The 18,865-nt window shown below is 37.3% G+C and overlaps 1 protein-coding gene across 1 annotated transcript in view; it reads left to right on the plus strand.

Annotated features, from left to right (window-relative positions):
• Nucleotides 1-18,865, plus strand: part of LOC105062275 (solute carrier organic anion transporter family member 1B1) — a 57,361-nt gene that overhangs the window by 11,639 nt on the left and 26,857 nt on the right. Inside the window, exon 3 of the mRNA XM_010946498.3 lies at nt 18,052-18,193. Within this exon, the coding sequence (XP_010944800.1) occupies nt 18,052-18,193 (142 nt within the window). The remainder of the gene's footprint in view (nt 1-18,051; nt 18,194-18,865) is intronic.

An 18,865-nucleotide genomic window follows, 5' to 3' on the forward strand; every position in this document is an offset into this window, starting at 1 on the left:
TTGGACACCTGAAAACTGTAAAACATTGTTGAATGAAATTGAAGATGACACAAAGAAATGGAAAAATATTTCATGCCCATAGAGTGGAAGAATTAACATTGTTAAAATGTCCATATTACTTAAAACAATCTACAGATTCAATGCAACCCCTATCAAAATCCCAATGATGTCTTTCACCGAAAGGGAACTAAAAATTCTAAAATCTGTATGGAACCACAAAAGACCTCAAACAGCTAAAGCAATCCTGAGAAAAAAAGAACAAAGCTTAAGGTATAATACTCCCTGATTTCAAAATATATTATGAAGTTATACTAATCAAAACAGTATAGTATTTTAAAAAAACCAGACACATAGATCAATGAAATGGAATTGAGAGCCCAGAAATAAACCCACACATATATGGACAAGGAACAAAGATCATACAATGAAAAAAAGACAGTCCCTTAAGTAAATGACTTTGGAAAACTGGACCGCCACATGCAATAACACTAGACCACTATCTCACACCATACAAATAGATCAACTCAAAATGGATCGGACTTAAATGTAAGAACTGAAACCATAAAACTCCTAGAAGAAAAGACAGGCAATACACCCTTTGATATTGGCCTTAGCAATAACTCTTTGGATATGTCTCCTCAGGCAAGGGAAACAAAAGAAAAAATAAACAAATGGTACTACATCAAATTAAAGAACTTCTGCAAAGCAAAGGACACCATCAACAAAACGAAAAGACAACTTACTGAATAGAAGAAGATATTTGCAAATCATATGTCTGATGAAGAGGTTAATGTCCAGCATATGTAAAGAACTCGTAGAACTTAAAAACCAAAAGCCAACCTGATTAAAAAATGGGCAGAGGACTTGAATACACATTTTCCCAAATAAGACGTACAGATGGTCAACATGCACACTGAAAGACATTCAACATCACTAATTATTTGGGAAATGCAAATCAAAACCACAGTGAGATATCATCTCACACCTCTCAGAATGACTATCATTAAAAAGGCAACAAATAACAAATGCTAGGGAGGATTTGCAGAAAAAGGAATCCTTGTGCATTGTTGGTGGGAATATAATGCTATGGAAAAAAGGATGGAAGTTCTTCAAAAAGTTAAATATAGAACTACCTACCATATGATCCAGCAATTCCACTCCTGGGTATTTATCCAAAGAAAATAAAAACACTGATTCAAAAAGATATATGCACCCCTATGTTCATTGCAGCATTATTTATAATGGCTAAGTTATGGAAACAACTCAAGTGCCCATGGATAGAAGAAAAGATAAAGATGTTGTTTACATATACAATGGAATACTACTCAGCCATAAAAAGATGAAACCTTGCTACTTGCAAGAACATAGATGGACCTTGAGGGTTTTATACTCAGTGAAATGTCAGATGGAGAAAGACAAATACCATATAATTTCACTCATATGAAAAACAAACTGACTGAAAAACAAAGTAAATGAACAAACCAAAGCAAACTCTGTAGATACAGACAACAGAGTAGTGGTTATCAAAGGGAAAGAGGTGTAGGGAGGGCAAAATGCATAAAAAAGGAAACTAACTTTTTGGTGGTGGGCACACTGTAGTGTATACAGAAGCAGAAATATAATGTTGAACATAACGAAACTTTTTGAAAAGTTTCAAGAAGAAAAGCTGATCTTGGTTATAAAAACAAGTATTTTTCAATAATATTGGATATATTCATAAATCAATTCTATAAATTATCATTGCACTTTCCTCAAAATAAATTTGAATTCTTTAATCAAAGTATTCAATGAATGGTAAAAAATTTCATTTTTAACACTTTTTGCATATTTCAATTATTGAAATCATAATTTGCAAACAGAATGTAAAAAAAGAGCTGAACAAATTAATTGATTAGCGATTATATAATGTATAAAATGTAATTTGTAATTCTAAAACTGTGTTTTAAAATATCTTGACATATGGAAAAATTATTTTAATACAGGTCCTATTTGAATTGGATAAACTTATATTCTGTACCTGAATAAAATGTAACTGAAAATACCTATAGTTTTCCAGCACTGAAAATTGTCAAATGTTAAAAAAGAAAACCTTATTTTTCCTCATATAAATACTTTACAACAAAGATACTCTAAAGAGAGGCAAAAATGATAGTACCTGTGATATTTAGAATACAAAATGTACATAGGTTAATATTTTTAAAAAGGAATTGAGAATATTTCCATTTAGCTCAACTTGCTATGGGCTTACTAAGAGAATATTTTCTTCATTAAAAACATTATGACCTGCAGAGAAGAGTCAATTGAAAATGCTGACAATTTCAAATTTAGTAATCATGAAATGCAATTCTGATGATTTCAGATAATTTTATGAATAGACTAAAATGTTTAAAAATAATTTGAAAAATATCCTTCAGAAAAATCATAGTGACATAACATTAGAGACAAATACTCATAAAAAACTGACTAAAGCACATGGATATATGCAGATATACATACTACTGGTATACATAAAAAAATCAATCAAGAATAATTACACTGTGTACACATAATTCTTATAATATAAATATTAAAGTAAGCAATGAAAAGAAAAATTTTTTAAATGTTTCCATCAATTTACTTGGATATATATTTTTATTTGAAAAAATAGAATAGTAACAAAAAAGTTATTGATCAATACAATTTCAAAAAATGTTTAAGCTTAATTTTTCACCACCCAATTTGCTCTAAAAAGTATTCCAGTTTATATGATCAATTATATATTTACTCTAGGTATAAAAGAGATACAAACCAAATTCCTACGAGGGTAAATAAAGCTTTACTACAGATGTGTCACTGAGGTAAACATTAAAAAGCTGAATTCACAGAAATAGCATAGAATAGTGGCTGCTAGGGGCAGAGGGTGGGGGAAATTGGGTAACGCTGGTCAAAGGGTATAAACTTTCAGTTAAGGATGCGTAAGTTCTGGGTATCTAATGTACAGCATGATGACAATGGTTAATGATACTATATTACATACTTGAAGTTTTCCTAAGAGAGTACATCTTAAATGCTCTCACTACAAAAATAAAAAATAGGTAACTATGTGAGGTGATGAAGGTGTTAACTAGCTTTATTGTTCTAATCATATCACAATATATGTATATGTCAATCACAATGTGGTATACCTTAAATTTATACAATTTTGTCAATCATATTTCACTAAATCTGGAAAAATAAAACCTCATGCAGTACTCCCATTGCTGCAAATGGAGGAAAGCAGTCAGACTACTACAAATAAAGCAAATGAGAGGTAACAAGGGTCTGAGTTAGAACAACAGAGAGATGAAGGAGAAGTAGACTAGTATATTAACTCCAAGAAATGTTGCTTTTCCGTGTGCGAAATTCTTGTGTTCCAATCACAGTTCTGCTACACTTTTAGCTTTATTCCCTTAAATAACTTGGTTAAATAATTCCCTTAGTTAAATAATAATCTCTACAAGTTATTATTCTTACTTGTAAAATGAAGAGTAATACTTGCCATGCAAAGACTATGTGAGCATTAGAAATAATACTTGTAGAGTACTCAGAACACGTCCTAGCAGATACTAGCTTCCATATAATAACATGATTTATATGCATGCCCTTCCTGTATTCATTGGAAACAGAAATACCTAGTGGACGGGAAGGTATTAAGTTCTCTGTAGGATGTCTGATGCAAACCTTCATCTGTGCTGTTAAACATGTTTCAAAAGCTATAATGCCTAGTGATAGTTTCTGTTTAGACAAATTTAGAGATGTGCTAAGATCTATGTCATAGGAAATAATAGATTACAAAGAAAGTACACACATCTATCCAGAAAATGTGGCATAAACTAGCATATTGATTATGCATATTTATTTCAGATACTGTATTTTTCTCATTCTTATAGTTTATTTTTATAGTTTTTGGTAAAATTTTCTATTTCATTTATTATGAGATTGTTTTCCTTTACTTGAAAGGCCTGGTTAGATTAGTTGCTTTAAAATTCTTGTCCAGTAACACTAACTTAAGTGTAATGTAAAGGTTGGTGTTGGCTGATTGTTATTTTTCTTGAGAACTGGTCACATTTTCCTGGCTCTTCAATATGGTGGTAATTTTGGACTTTGTTTCATTCTTCCAAAGGGTTTTGATATTTTTTGCTTGTTTTATAAGGCAATTAAGTGTGTTGACCTCAAACTGCAAGCTCCCTTAAGCAGGAGTTCAAATCTCATTTCAATTACTTTATCCTTAGCTGGGCTAACCTGAGGTGCCCTGTTCATGCATGGCTCACAGGTCAAAGATTTGGGCAGTTTATACACAGAATCTGGGGCCCCTTCTCTAGATGTCTTCCTTATGAGATTCTTCCCTTTTAGGTAGCAGCGGTTAACCTAAACTCTTCTTTCTCATTCTTCAGGCAAAAGGACTGTGGGTTTTTAAAAAGTGTTTTCGCTTTTCTGAATAATGCTAACTGTGGCCTCACCTTAAAGCCATGAGAGTGACAAACTAAACTCAGGCATTTCCTTCTTTTAAGTGTCAACTCCTGTCCACAATCTGATGACTTTTGTTTGCTCTCCTATGCTTTTAGATGTTTTTTGTTTTCCCCTCACACTTTATCATTATTTGCTGCAGGATCAGTCCATGGGAGCTTATTCAGCTATGTTGGAAGTGGAAATGGTTATAAATATTTAAAAATCACCCTGGCTGTGGTGTGAAAAGAGTTAACAATGAGGCAAGAGATGCCAGTTCAAAATGGTAGTAGTCAGGATGAAAAGTGATGGTCATTTGAGGTGAAATTATAAAGTGGAGCGTACTGAAAAAAGAGATGTTTATAAGATTAAATTTTTAGCTTTGGGTGACTGATTGGATGTGATACATAAGGGAGCAGATGCTGGCCTGGGCAGCAGATAGCAGGTGGTGACACAGGAAAAGGGAGGTGAAAAGGGAGAAAGAAGAGGATGTGATCTGGAGGTAAAAACCAAAATGAAGCCCTAATATAGGCACATTGGAAAAGCAGCCTGAACCTCAGCAAAAGCAAGCTTGGCTCAACATACAGATTTGACAATCATCAGCATTTAGGTGGCAATAAAAACAATGACAATTGACGAGTTTTCCCAGAACGAATATGTAGAGTAAAAAGACAAGAGTCCGAAACAAAACTCTGTTGAAACAAAAAATCTGGAACAGCCAGAATAACATAAACCTGCTAAGGACACTTGAGAAGAATAGTGCAAAAAGTAAGATTTGGGTCATGAAAATATAAACAACTCAGTTTTTACCAGAAAAGACAAAGAGAGAGAGGTATGGGAAAGTGAGGATGCGGTGGGGCAGAAGGAGGTTTTTTTTTTTTTTTTTTAATGGAATAAGCTTGAATATGGATCAATTGCACAGCTATTTTCCAGTAAATCTCAGAACTACATCCAGATAAAAACTCTTTCTTGAGAACCAAAACTTAGCAGCGTCTGTTGGATTTATGTTTACTTTTTAGTCATCTCAAATTTGATTTGTGAAAAGATGATTTCATTGTCTTTAACCCCAAGACTTCTCTTTTTCTCATCCCCAATAATCATATTACTATACACAATTATACACACTGGAAATCTAGAAAACAAAATCAGTACATTCATTTTCCATTATTCCCACATTTGTTGGTTCTCCTCTTAAACTTCTCCCAAGTGTGTCTGTAACCTTTTGTTTCCCTTTCCCATCTCATCTTTTTTTTTCCTGAAATCTGCTTAACTATTTTTTTTTGCCATAAATTCATCTTCCTTATGGCTGCCAGCATTATCCCTCTGAAATTTAATCTCTTTATGTCCCATTTAAAAATGCAGAATGATCTCCCAATGGTTGGTATATTTCTGTCCTTATGTTCCACCCACAGATGCTCTTTTTGTTTTTCAAAAGATCTATATTCTTTCATTACTCTTTTTGAGTGCTTCCCAGTTTGTTTTAAATGTTTATTTATTCTTCAATTTCTAAGAGAAATTATGGTCATTGTGTTTGCATCTGTTATTCCCCAAAAGACTTAGTTCAGATGTTACCACATCTACAGAAACTCTGACCTGTGTTGGCAGAATTAATCACTCTTTCCTGTGTACTCACAAAATTATAAATTTATAGCAATTATAGTATTCATTACTGGATTATACTGGCATTATTTATTTACTGTTTATTGCCCTAGGAGAATATTAGTTCTCTTAGGGCATCTAGTTTGTCTTGTTTTTACTTCCCTACTTATTCTGTACCAGAAAAGTACAAGGCTTAGGAGAGTAATTGCCATATTGTAGTTGCTCAATAAATGTTTGCTGAGTAAATAAAGTGAGGTTCAAATGAGTTAACTAAGTTAATCAGGCTGAAGGTGTGTCAGTGTGGAAACCTGGAACTGTTTTCGGACTTCAGTTCCAAGACTCTTGCCATGATAAACAAAACACTGACCTGCCACGACTGCAGGTAAATAGACTTCAGCTCTTATCTCAATGCTAGCTGTTTCTTTCTGTTTTGGGTACTTCAAAATCTGATGATTGTGAACATTTAACTCTGTGTTTTGAAATCTCTCAGTCTTAAATTCCCCACCTTCATGGCGTGGGTCTTTTACAATTTTTCATTGGAGTGTGTAGCTTTATTAGTATTTAGTTTCTTATGTTCTCGGAAAATCATCATATCATTCTTTCTCTGAACTTGTCCAACATTAGCAGCATGGTTGAAAACACCCACTTCTCAGGGTTATAGAGAAAAGAAAGCACATTTATAAATCTACCTTTATTAACTAATTTCCTATCCTTCTAAACTCCCAGCTCACTGGAGGAATCCTATTGTAGTCACTGTGTTTGCATCTGTTACCCTTTTCTTCTTTGTAAAACCAACTTAAGGTTACATTGTGAGAATTTTTATTTTAATGAGTCTTTCTCTTGAGCTAATCTTCCCTTTAAGATTGAAGACATGGACATTACAAAACCTATCTCCGAATTTTCAGGAAGCTCCTCTAATATAGGACAAGTTTTATACCTGGTTATGCTTTAACGGGGTGCCTTGTTACTTTCTCAAACTCCCTCCTCTTTGATTTCACCAATTAGTGCTTTGATGATCAGGATTTAGGTAAGCGTTTGCTTCGGTTTTTCTTTAATAATCAATAAATCATATTCTCAGTATGCTCATTACCGATTCTGCAGCAGCTATAACAGTGCCTGACAAAAAACAAATGTTTGGCTAAATGATCAGAGTCCTATTTTTATCTGAACGAACTTAATAGCTAGATGACAGTAGCTCAGTGGTAATAAAAACAGACATCTATCAAAGCTTACTATGCAGCAAAAATTTAATGTATGTTATTTTAATCTTCATAACAATTTTACTATAGTTATCTCCATCCAAAAGCTGAGAAAACTAAGGAATGAGAGGTTTCACTATATGTTAGCTCTGTACCAGATTTATAGCCTAAACTGGGGAATAATAATTTATTCAACAACTAAAAAACATTTATTGAGCATTTACTCATTATGTGTCAGGCATCTGAGTTTGATACAGAGCCTCATAACATTTTTGTCTACTTATTTATTAAAGAAGGAAAGACAGAACTTGAAAACTTTCAGTTCAATGTGGTAGACTGAGAATAATAAGGCTGAAATCACCTCCTCCCCCTTCCAATTTTAATAAATGATTTTAAACGTATTAAAAGCAACGTATACATCTCTTAGAAAACAAAAAGAGATACATTCTGTAAATCAGAAACCATGATACTTTTCTAAAAAGTAAGATGTAGAGAGAATTAGGGTAAAGAAATCACATTCCAAGACAAATGCAGGAGGAAAAGAAACCTGGAAAAACATGGAAGGGGCTCCAAGGGTGTTTTAAAGGCAAAAGCCACTGGATTATAGTATCGAGACAGGTTCCCAAAGACAACCGAGAGGCGGTTCTATAGGATATTTCAATCACTCAGTCGGAGACAACAAGCCTCTTCCCTTGATTAACATTTCCCCTGATCAAAATACCCCCACTTAGTCCAACCAGTAAACTACAGAGGCATCTACCCTGGGCAGGAGGAGTGAGTGTGGATGGATGCTCAGACATACGGAGTGTAACTGTCTCAGGTGGCTGGTGATACCCACGGAGACAAGGAGTGCCCACATACAGAAGATTAACTATTGACTTACCCTGCAGCTAATGATCGCTGCTTTCCACCCCAGACAGACTTCACAAAGACTGAATATTCAGAGACAAGGAAACTGGAGCTTCTGCAGCAGCTATAATTTTGATTAAACATCCTTTTTTTTTTTTGGTGGAGGTACTGGGGATTGAACCCAGGACCTCGTGCCTGCTAAGCATGAGCTCTACCACTGAGCTATTACTCCCAACCCTCCTTCAATTTACCACTCTTAATTGGAGGCAACAAACTCAACAAATTAAAAAAATCCATCCATGACTTTAGGGTCAGTTTCTGGAGATTTTAACGTATTCCTTTAAATATGTCTTGGTACCTTATTTCTTTACATGCCTTGTTATTTTTTGTTGGAATGTTGGCATTTGAAAGATCAGCTAACTCAGACTTTGTGGTTTGGTTTTGTACAGGGATGATTTTCTCTACCCAGCCAGGCTAGAGATTCTGGAGCCCTCTCAAGCTCTTTCTGGGTTTATGTCCCCTGAGCTATTTGAAGAGGTTTGCTGGTTTCAACTCTGGCGTTCTCTCCGGTGTCTTGAGATACTATGGCCTCCCACTGATGCCACAGTAAATCACAACATTGGCCTCCCATCTAGTGTTTATCTGTGGTACTGCAGCTGCCACTGCATAGTTTATTGTCTGTTCTGAGACTCTTAATCTGACCACCCACTCTTGTCAGCCCTTGGATTACAGACGAGTCCCTCAGGCAGCCCCCCAAAAGTCAGAATGCTGGACATAAGTTCTTCGCTTCATCTCCCCAGGGAGAAGATAGGAGTTTGTTTTTCTTTTATACCCCCAATTATATCAACCATGCTTGGTTGGAGAAGGCTCTGGAAAGATTGTGGAGAGTGTCACAGATTTTCCTCCTGGGCTTCCGTGTCGTTGGCTTTGCACTGCCTATGACGCAGGAATGCTTTAACTGGTTTCTAGATTTCTCACAGAAACATCTGTTCAGTTTTTTGTTGTTAAATCCATGTTTTCACGGGGGAAAGAAGGTCAAGATCTTCCTAGCCTGTCATCTTGCTGATACCACAGGACCACCAACATTTCTTCATTTTTGGTGTCAACAATGTAATTTTTAAATGTTTAGAACCTGAAATGATTTTATTTCTGTTCTATGATGCAAAGTCTGTATGATTCTACAAGGTTTCAAAACTGACTCTCCTTGAAGAAAATCTTCATAATTTCTATCTCTATTGGATAATATCTTCCTAAGAGTCTTGTTCTTCACTTCACCACTTTAGTAAAACTAATTTTGACTTTCTTCCACCTTTTGTGTTTCATTCTTAGACGACTTCCTTTATCTTATATAAGAATTCTTAATTATCTCTAATAAGTCATATCATTTTACACTTTTTTTCACAAGTCCTCTCAACTTCACTGAAAGTTCTCAGGGAAGGGCGAGGATGGCGGAGTGGAAGGACCCTCGGAGCTCACCCTCTCCCACAAATACACCAAGACTCACATCCACGGACCCACCCAGCCAACCAGAGCACCTGCTTAACTTTGACAGAACATCGCCTTCTTCAAAAAACAAAATACACCACCAATCTGGTAGGAGAAAAGGAAAAAAGAGAGAAGAACAAGGAAAACAGTGCGGGACGGGTCCCGCGAGGGGGGAGCGGCAGAGGAGGACTGGCGCTCCTTCGCTGGGGCTCCCCTCTCCAACGGGGAGGCCAGCAGGACAGAGGGGGAGCCTCTGAGGCTCGGATCTGTAAGGAGCAGCCCTTGACCGACAGAGCTAAGATAAACCGGCACAGAGGATCCCCGCGAAACCAAGCCTGGCAACTGGGGGACAGGACAGGCCGCCCAAGCAGGGCGGAGGACGGGTCAGCTGCCCTGAGTCTGCCCCGGGGGACTGCAGGGGGCTGCGCGCCGTGGCTGGGAGGGGATACGGAGCAGAGCAACCTGGGTCCTCCATAAAATACGAGAAAATAAAAGCAAAGCAACACGGCCGGTGTGCCCTGGGGGGAGGGGCGCCGTAAGCCTTTGTCTCCTCAGACCCCCGGCGCCATTACTGGCGCCACAGCCGCCATCTCCTCCTGGGCGCAGCCCCCGGCGGGGGCGGGGCCGAGACCTGAATCCGCACCTGGGGGCCGCAACCTCCTGGGCGGCACTGAGACTTGTTCACAGCCCGAGGCAGACAGGAATGTTCTGCCCCTGTGCCTCTGAGAACTCGCGCCTCTAAGGCAAACGAACAAACAGCGGAGTTCTAGCACAGAGCAGGGGCGAGGGCTGGAGCGGCCGCTTTCCCCCAACCCGCCTGACAGGGAGCTAGGACCTGATGCGGTGCAGGCAGCCGCACTGTCCGCGGGAGTGACCCGCCCAGATACCCTGCAGGAGCCCGGTGCCTAGACGCAGTGTTGGGAGGGGGCGTGAGCCGCCTGCTTACCTTGCACTAGTGCGGCTACGGACAATGGCTTTCGGAAGAGCTGCAACCCCCGCCTCCCATGCAGAGCATGGCGCTGGAACAGTGTGGAGGGGGGCGTGACCCGCCTGCGCACCACGCAGAGCGCGGCGTGGGGGGGGGGCGTGGCGTGCGTGCGTACCTATGCTGAGGGGGTGCCCGAGCTCAGCTGCCGAGAAGGGGTGTGACCTGCGTGTCTACCGGCACAGGGAGCAGCACAGACCAGGTGCGTGACCCAAGGAGGGCCACTGGAACCAGTGAGTGGTGTTCGAGCAGCAGGGCAAGGGTAGGAGCAGTGACAACCACAGAACAAAAGGGAGGCCACGCCTAATGGCTAGGGGAGACTCTGCAAACCAGAACCCCGGCCACATCCCCAACCAAAGGGATGACAGGCAAAAGGTAGGGAAGACTTGACAACCACCCATACTTAAGAAGGACCTCTTGACAAAATTATTAAGAGCGCACAGTCTCCATGGGAACACACTTCTTTTCTTTTTTCTTTTTCTTTTTAAAATTTTACTTTTTTTAAATTTTTGTTTCTATATTTTAATCTCTTAAAATTTTTTCTTTTAAAATATTGTTATTATTTTTAAAAATTTGCCTCAATTTCATTTTTATTTCTCTTTGTATGTTTTGGTTATCAATTATACTGTTTTCAAATCTTTTTTTCTTCTTTTATTTTCTTTAAATTTCTCTCAATTTGATTTTTTATTTCTCTCTGTTTTGTTCTTCTGTTATTGATTATACTCTGTTTTCAAATCTTTTTTCTTCTTTTAAATTCCTTTTAAGTTTTATTTCTGCATCCACTTTATGTAAAAAAATAGATAAATAAACCCCTTAAGGACCACAGAAGATAACCAATATTCCATAAACCATAGTGCCAGAGAGATAAAAGTAAAATGAAGGAGAGGAACTACTCCCAATTAAAAGAACAAGAAAAATCCCCTGAAAGAAAAATCAATGAAATAGACCTTGATAGTCTACTAGATCATAATTTCAAAAAAGAAATGATCGGAGTAATGAAGGAACTAAAAGGGATTGTGTATAGAGACAGAGAATATGTCAAAAAGGAAATTGAAACTATAAAGAGGAGCCAATTAAAACTGAAAAACTCGTTTGCTGAGATGAGAGCTGATCTAAAGGCTGTACAAAGCAGGCTGGATAATGCAGAGGAACGAATAAGTGACTTAGAAGACAGGGCAACAGAAATCACCCAATCAAAACAGCTGAAAGGCAAACAAATAAAAACCAATGAAAACAATATAAGGGACCTATGGGATAATATAAGCATGCCAACCTATGCATAACAGGGGTCCCAGAAAGAGAAGAAAGAGCTAAGTTGATTGAAAAGATATTGGAAGAAATCATGACTGAAAACTTCCCAAACCTAAAGAAGGAATCAGATATCCAAGTACAGGAAGCACAGAGGGGCCCAAACAAGAAGAACCCAAACAGACCCACACCAAGATATATTATAATCAGGATGGCCAGGGTTAAGGATAAAGAAATGATTCTAAAGGCAGCAAGAGAAAAACAAAGAGAGTGAGTTACAAGGGAACCCCCATAAGGCTTTCAGGCGATTTCTCTATACAAACTCTATAGGCCAGAAGGGAATGGCAAGATATATTCAAAGTCCTGAGTGAAAAAAAGATGCGACCTAGGATACTTTATCCAGCAAGGATGTCCTTTGGAATAGAAAAGAGATAAAGAACTTTACAGACAGGCAAAAACTAAAAGAATTTAGCAACACTAAACGTATGCTAAAAGAAATACTGAAAGGTCCTCTCTAAATAGAAAAGAAGCAGGATGCTACAGAAAGGAGAAAGCCATAATTGGAAAGATAATAACTACCATGAATTACAACAAAATAAACATGAAATTGTAAGAGGACATCTAAATCATTAAGGATGGGAGAGGGGAGCAAGAAAATACAGATTGTTTTCTCTTTTTTTCTTTTCTCTTCTTTTCTTTCTTCTTCTTCTTCTTCTTCTTCTTCTTCTTCTTCTTCTTTTTTTTTTTTTTGTTCTCAGTAGGATGGGTTTGAGCTTATATTACTACCTGTTTAAAACAAACAGATATAGTAATGTATTAATATATGTACAAAACAGGGTAACCACAAGCCAAAAACTTACAATAGAGTCACAAAAACTAAAAAGAAACCAAGATAACACAAAGGAAAATTATCAAACCACAAAAAAGAAAGGAACAAAGAGGAAATACAAAGTCAATTGCAAAACTAAGTTCAAAATGGCAATAAACAAACATCTATCAATAATTGCTACAAATGTCAATGGACTAAATGCTCCAATCAAAAGACACAGAGTGGCAGACTGGATAATAAAACAAGAATCTACAATACGCTGCATACAAGAGACCCTCTTTAGTGAGAAGAACACATATAGATTGAGAGTGAGAGGATGGAAAAAGATATTCCATGCAAATGGAAATGACAAGAAAGCAGGAGTAGCAATACTAATTTCAGACAAAATAGACTTTAAAACAAAGGCCATAAAGGAAGATAAAGAAGGACATTTTATGATGATCAAAAGAGAGGGTGTGGAGAAAAGGGAACCCTCCTGCAATTTTGGGAATGCAGTTTGGTTCAGCCATTGTGGAAAACAGTATGGAGATTCCTCAAAAGACTAAAAATAGACTTACCATATGACCCAGCAATTCCACTCCTGGGTGTATATCCAGAAGGAACCCTAATTCAAAAAGATACCTGCACCCCAATATTCATAGCAGCACTATTTACAATAGCCAAGACATGGAAATAACCTAAATGTCCATCAACAGATGACTGGGTAAAGAAGATGTGGTGTATTTATACAATGGAATACTACTCAGCCATAAAAAATGATAACATAATGCCACGTTCAGCAACATGGATGTCACTGCTGGAGAATGTAATTCTAAGTGAAGTAAGCCAGAAAGAGAAAGAAAAATACCATATGACATCACTCATATATGGAATCTTTAAAAAAAAAAAAGACAAATGAACTTATATATAAAACAGAAACAGACTCACAGACATAGAATACAGACTTGTGGTTGCCAGTGGGGAATGGGGTGGGAAGGGATAAACTGGGGGTTTGATATTTGCAGATACTGACTGGTATATATAAAATAGATAAACAAGTTTATATTGTATAGCACAGGGAAATATATTCAATATCTTGTAGTAGCTCACAGTGAAAAAGAATGTGAAAATAAATATATGTATATTCATGTATGACTGAAGAATTGTGCTGTACACCAGAAACTGGTGCAACATTGTAAACTAACTATAACTCAATCTAAAAAAAAGTTCTCTAAGTAGGAAGAAATTTTGCCTGCTATGGAGGATCTATATTGGGCCCTTTTTCTCTTTTCTTCAAGCATGGCCTCATGTAAAACACACAGTAGATTCTAGTTAGACAAAAGTTTGACGAATACTTTTTGAGCAACTGTGTTGCAAGCATTTTTCTAAGCACTGAGAATTTAGCACTAAACAAAGCAGACCAAAAAAAACCCTGCCCTGATGAAGTTCATATTTAATTGAGGGCAATATACATTAAACAAGTAAAGAATTAAAATGTAATGTGAGGGGAGAAATGGTGTAATTTTAAATAAGTTTGTCCAGGAAAGTCTCACTGTGAAAGTTACACTGAGCAAGAACCTCAAAGATGTGAGGAAGTGAGTGATAGGAGTGTGACTCCGGATAGGAACGTTCCCTGAAGAAAGAAAAAGCAAAAATGGAGAGTCTGAGGCAATATAATAAACATGGATTGCTCAAGGTACAGCAAGAAGTCTACTGTAGCTGTAGGGGAATGAGCAAGGACTAGAGTTACAGAAGATGAGATTTGCAAGGTAAAACGTGGCACCTGTTGGGAGGCCATGCTTAGAGGGGGAGAAGAGATCATTTGGGGCCTTCGAGGACATTGGGAAGACTAGGTATTACTATGATTGGATGGAAAAACAGGGAATGGGGGCATGATCTACTTTTCATCTTGAAAGGATTTTTCCACCTAATGTGTTGAGAAGAGACCATAAGTGGACAAGAGCAGAAGCAGAGATCTATTAGGAGGCTAATGCAATGATCCACTCTAGACACGATGGTGGCTACCACTGGTAGAGTAGAAGGTGATGAGAAAGGCTTGTGCTAGTCAGCTTGGGCTGCTACAACAGAACACCAGAGACTAAGGGATTTACAAAATTTATTTCTCCCCATTCTGGGGGCTGGAAGTCTGAGATCAAGGTACCAGCATGGTTGGGTTCTGGTGAGAACCCTCTTCCTCATTCTCAGATGGCTGTCTTCTTGCTGTGTCTTCATATGGCCGAGGGAGAAATATTAATCCAATCATGAGGGCTCCATCCTCATGGCCTGATTATAGGTTTGCTTTACACCATTCACTTTTACCAAGGACCTGCATTGGTACCTGTTTTCTGCTGACTGAAAGAAATCCAAAGAGAGTTTTTGCTTTTACAAGAAAGGGCAAAAAAGTAAAAATAGCATTTAGCATTTGTTTTGCAGCGAGCCGTTAGAGGGGCAATGGGCACTTCCGGCAATGACAGAGACACCGCCAAGCTCTGTCCCTGCGAACTACACTCAGCATCTCAGTGTCAGGCTGCCATAGACTTGAACTGTGTCTGTGAGCATCTGTGCCTTTGTCTCAATTTATTTTGTGCATTTGTTAGCAAGATATGTCCTAAGGTAATTGCATTTTGGCTTATGAAAATTTCAGAGGGATGCTCTGCTTTCAGATAATGAGGGAAATCTATACCACTGAAAGGACCCATCTCCAAATGTTGTCACTTTGGGGATTAGAATTTCAACATATGAATCTGGTGGAGATACAAACATGCAGGTCATAACAGGATAATATTTTAATACTAGATATAAAAGGAATTTACTTATGGATATAAATGTAGACTGTAAGAAAGATGAATCAATAAATTTTGTCAAAATCAAATTGAATATAAAACATCTATAACCACTGGAGTTAAAAGTCTTTTTTTTTTTTTTGAACACTGACTATATTGCTTTGTTGTGTTCACTTTAATTTATTTTTCTCCAATATTAGTGAGGTTTTTTTTTTTTTTTTTGGAGCAGAGAAAGGTTTATTGCATAGCCCAGCAAGGAGCATAGGTGGCTCATGCTGTGCCCCCTACCCCCCAAAACCCCAAACTCCCTGAAGGGTTTCAGCAAAGCATTTTTTTTTAACATTTTTTATTGATTTATAATCATTTTACAATGTTGTGTCAAATTCCAGTGTTCAGCACAATTTTTCATTTATTCATGGACATATACACACTCATTGTCACATTTTTTTCTCTGTGAGTTATCATAACATTTTGTGTATATTTCCCTGTGCTATACAGTGTAGTCTATTCTACAATTTTGAAATCCCAGTCTATCCCTTCCCACCCTCCACCCCCCTGGTAACCACAAGTCTGTATTCTCTGTCTGTGAGTCTATTTCTGTCCTTTATTTAAGCTTTGTTTTTGTTTGTTTGTTTGTTTTTGTTTTTGTTTTTTAGATTCCACATATGAGCGATCTCATATGGTATTTTTCTTTCTCTTTCTGGCTTACTTCACTTAGAATGACATTCTCCAGGAGCATCCATGTTGCTGCAAATGGCATTATGTTGTCGGTTTTTATGGCTGAGTAGTATTCCATTGTATAAATATACCACCTCTTCTTTATCCAGTCACCTGTTGATGGACATTTAGGCTGTTTCCATGTTTTGGCTATTGTAAATAGTGCCGCTATGAACACTGGGGTGCAGGTGTCATCCTGAAGTAGATTTCCTTCTGGATACAAGCCCAGGAGTGGGATTCCTGGGTCATATGGTAAGTCTATTCCTAGTCTTTTGAGGAATCTCCACACTGTTTTCCACAGTGGCTGCACCAAACTGCATTCCCACCAGCAGTGTAGGAGGGTTCCCCTTTCTCCACAGCCTCTCCAGCATTTGTCATTTGTGGATTTTTGAATGACGGCCATTCTGACTGGTGTGAGGTGATACCTCATTGTAGTTTTGATTTGCATTTCTCTGATAATTAGTGATATTGAGCATTTTTTCATGTGCTTTTTGATCATTTGTATGTCTTCCTTGGAGAATTGCTTGTTTAGGTCTTCTGCCCATTTTTGGATTGGGTTGTTTATTTTTTTCTTATTGAGTCGTATGAGCTGCTTATATATTCTGGAGATCAAGCCTTTGTCAGTTTCACTTGCAAAAATTTTCTCCCATTCCATAGGTTTTCTTCTTGTTTTACTTCTGGTTTCCTTTGCTGTGCAGAAGCTTGTAAGTTTCATTAGGTCCCATTTGTTTATTCTTGCTTTTATTTCTTCTAGGAGAAAATTTTTGAGATGTATGTCAGATAATGTTTTGCCTATGTTTTCCTCTAGGAGGTTTATTGTATCTTGTCTTATGTTTAAGTCTTTAATCCATTTTGAGTTGATTTTTGTATATGGTGTAAGGGAGTGTTCTAGCTTCATTGTTTTACATGCTGCTGTCCAGTTTTCCCAACACCATTTGCTGAAGAGACTGTCTTTATTCCAATGTATATTCTTGCCTCCTTTGTCAAAGATGAGTTGACCAAAAGTTTGTGGGTTCATTTCTGGGCTCTCTATTCTGTTCCATTGGTCTATATGTCTGTTTTGGTACCAATACCATGCTATCTTGATGACTGTAGCTCTATAGTATTGTCTGAAGTCTGGGAGAGTTATTCCTCCAGCCTCTTTCTTTCTCTTCAGTAATGCTTTGGCAATTCTAGGTCTTTGATGGTTCCATATGAATTTTATTATGATTTTTTCTAGTTCTGCGAAATATGTCCTAGGTAATTGGATAGGGATTGCATTAAATCTGTAGATCGCCTTGGGCAGTGTGACCATTTTAACAATATTGATTCTTCCAATCCAAGAGCATGGTATATCTTTCCATTTTTTAAAGTCTTCTTTAATTTCCTTCATCAATGGTTTATAGTTTTCTGTGTATAATTCTTTCACCTCCTTGGTTAGATTTATTCCCAGATATTTTATTACTTTGGGTGCTATTTTAAAGGGGATTGTTTCTTTACTTTCTTTTTCTAGTGAGGTTTTATAAATGAAAAAATTTCCATTTTTCAGCTGACTTCTTGGAAGTGCTTCCTTTGAGAATGTCTAGCCACTCCTATCACAGTTCACCTCTGCTATTTACTTGGTGATAAATAATAGCTTGTCATCATGGCCACCTCAGATCATTAACTAGCTTCTTAGAAATCAGCTAACAACTTTGTCCTGCTTTAATAATGTGATGCCGTAACCAAGTTAGAAAATGATACTTTATCGGTATAGTGATGTCACTGTTAAGAGGACTAAGAAGTACCAATTGGAATAGAGAAAAGGTAGGTATGCTTTTTATGATAAAAAATAATATTAAGTAAAGAAGAAAAGCTATTTTAATTCTGGGCACATATCAACATTATGTAGTCCTTTGAGTAATCATTTACCCCGTTCCTTCTGTTTTTTCTTAGATGTTCTTGGGAGCCCTGTGCCTCAGCTTTATTTCTAAGGCACTAAATGCGGTCCTTATGAAAAGCTCCATCACTCAAATAGAAAGGAGGTTTGACATATCATCTTCTACTGTTGGCTTAATTGATGGAAGCTTTGAAATTGGTAAGTTTTATTTCTACTTTTATTATTACTTAGTAACCAGATTTGCAGAGGTAAAAACTCTTCATACACGCTCTACACAACTGATTCTTAACCAAGGGTGAATTTGCCCCCCAGGGGCAATTTGGCAATATATGGAGACATTTTTGGTTATCATAACTGAGGGTCAGAGGTTCTGCTGGCTTCTAGTGGTAGGAGTCAGGGATATCTTAAAACATCCCACAATGCACAGGACAGCCTCCAAAACAAAGAATTATCTAGCCCAGAATGTCAAAAGTATAAGGCTGAAAAACAGACTCATTTCCTGCAAACTGATACTTTACAGGGCTTAATCTTCCCTCTCTTTAGATGCCGTGAAAAGAAAAAGGTGCAAAGAAAAAGGTTGGAGAGAGGTTTATGATTCTGATGATTTGAGAAGGGAGAAACCATTTTGAAGCAATCTTTGTTAGATTCTACTGTTAAACTGGATACAAAATTTAGAGTTAAAAGTTTTTTTTTTCTTACAACATTAATTATATTGCTTTGTTGCCATCAATTTAGTTTAGATTGCTCCAATAATAGTGAGGTTTTATATAATTATTGAACATTCTTTTCTCTTACTTTATGAACTGGTAGCTAATTACTTCTGCTCATTTTAGAATTCCCCCACATTTTAACAATTTGAAAGGACTCAAA

The sequence above is a fragment of the Camelus bactrianus genome, chromosome 34 (genome assembly GCF_048773025.1).
Source record: "Camelus bactrianus isolate YW-2024 breed Bactrian camel chromosome 34, ASM4877302v1, whole genome shotgun sequence".
NCBI classification, from domain to species: Eukaryota; Metazoa; Chordata; class Mammalia; order Artiodactyla; family Camelidae; genus Camelus; species Camelus bactrianus.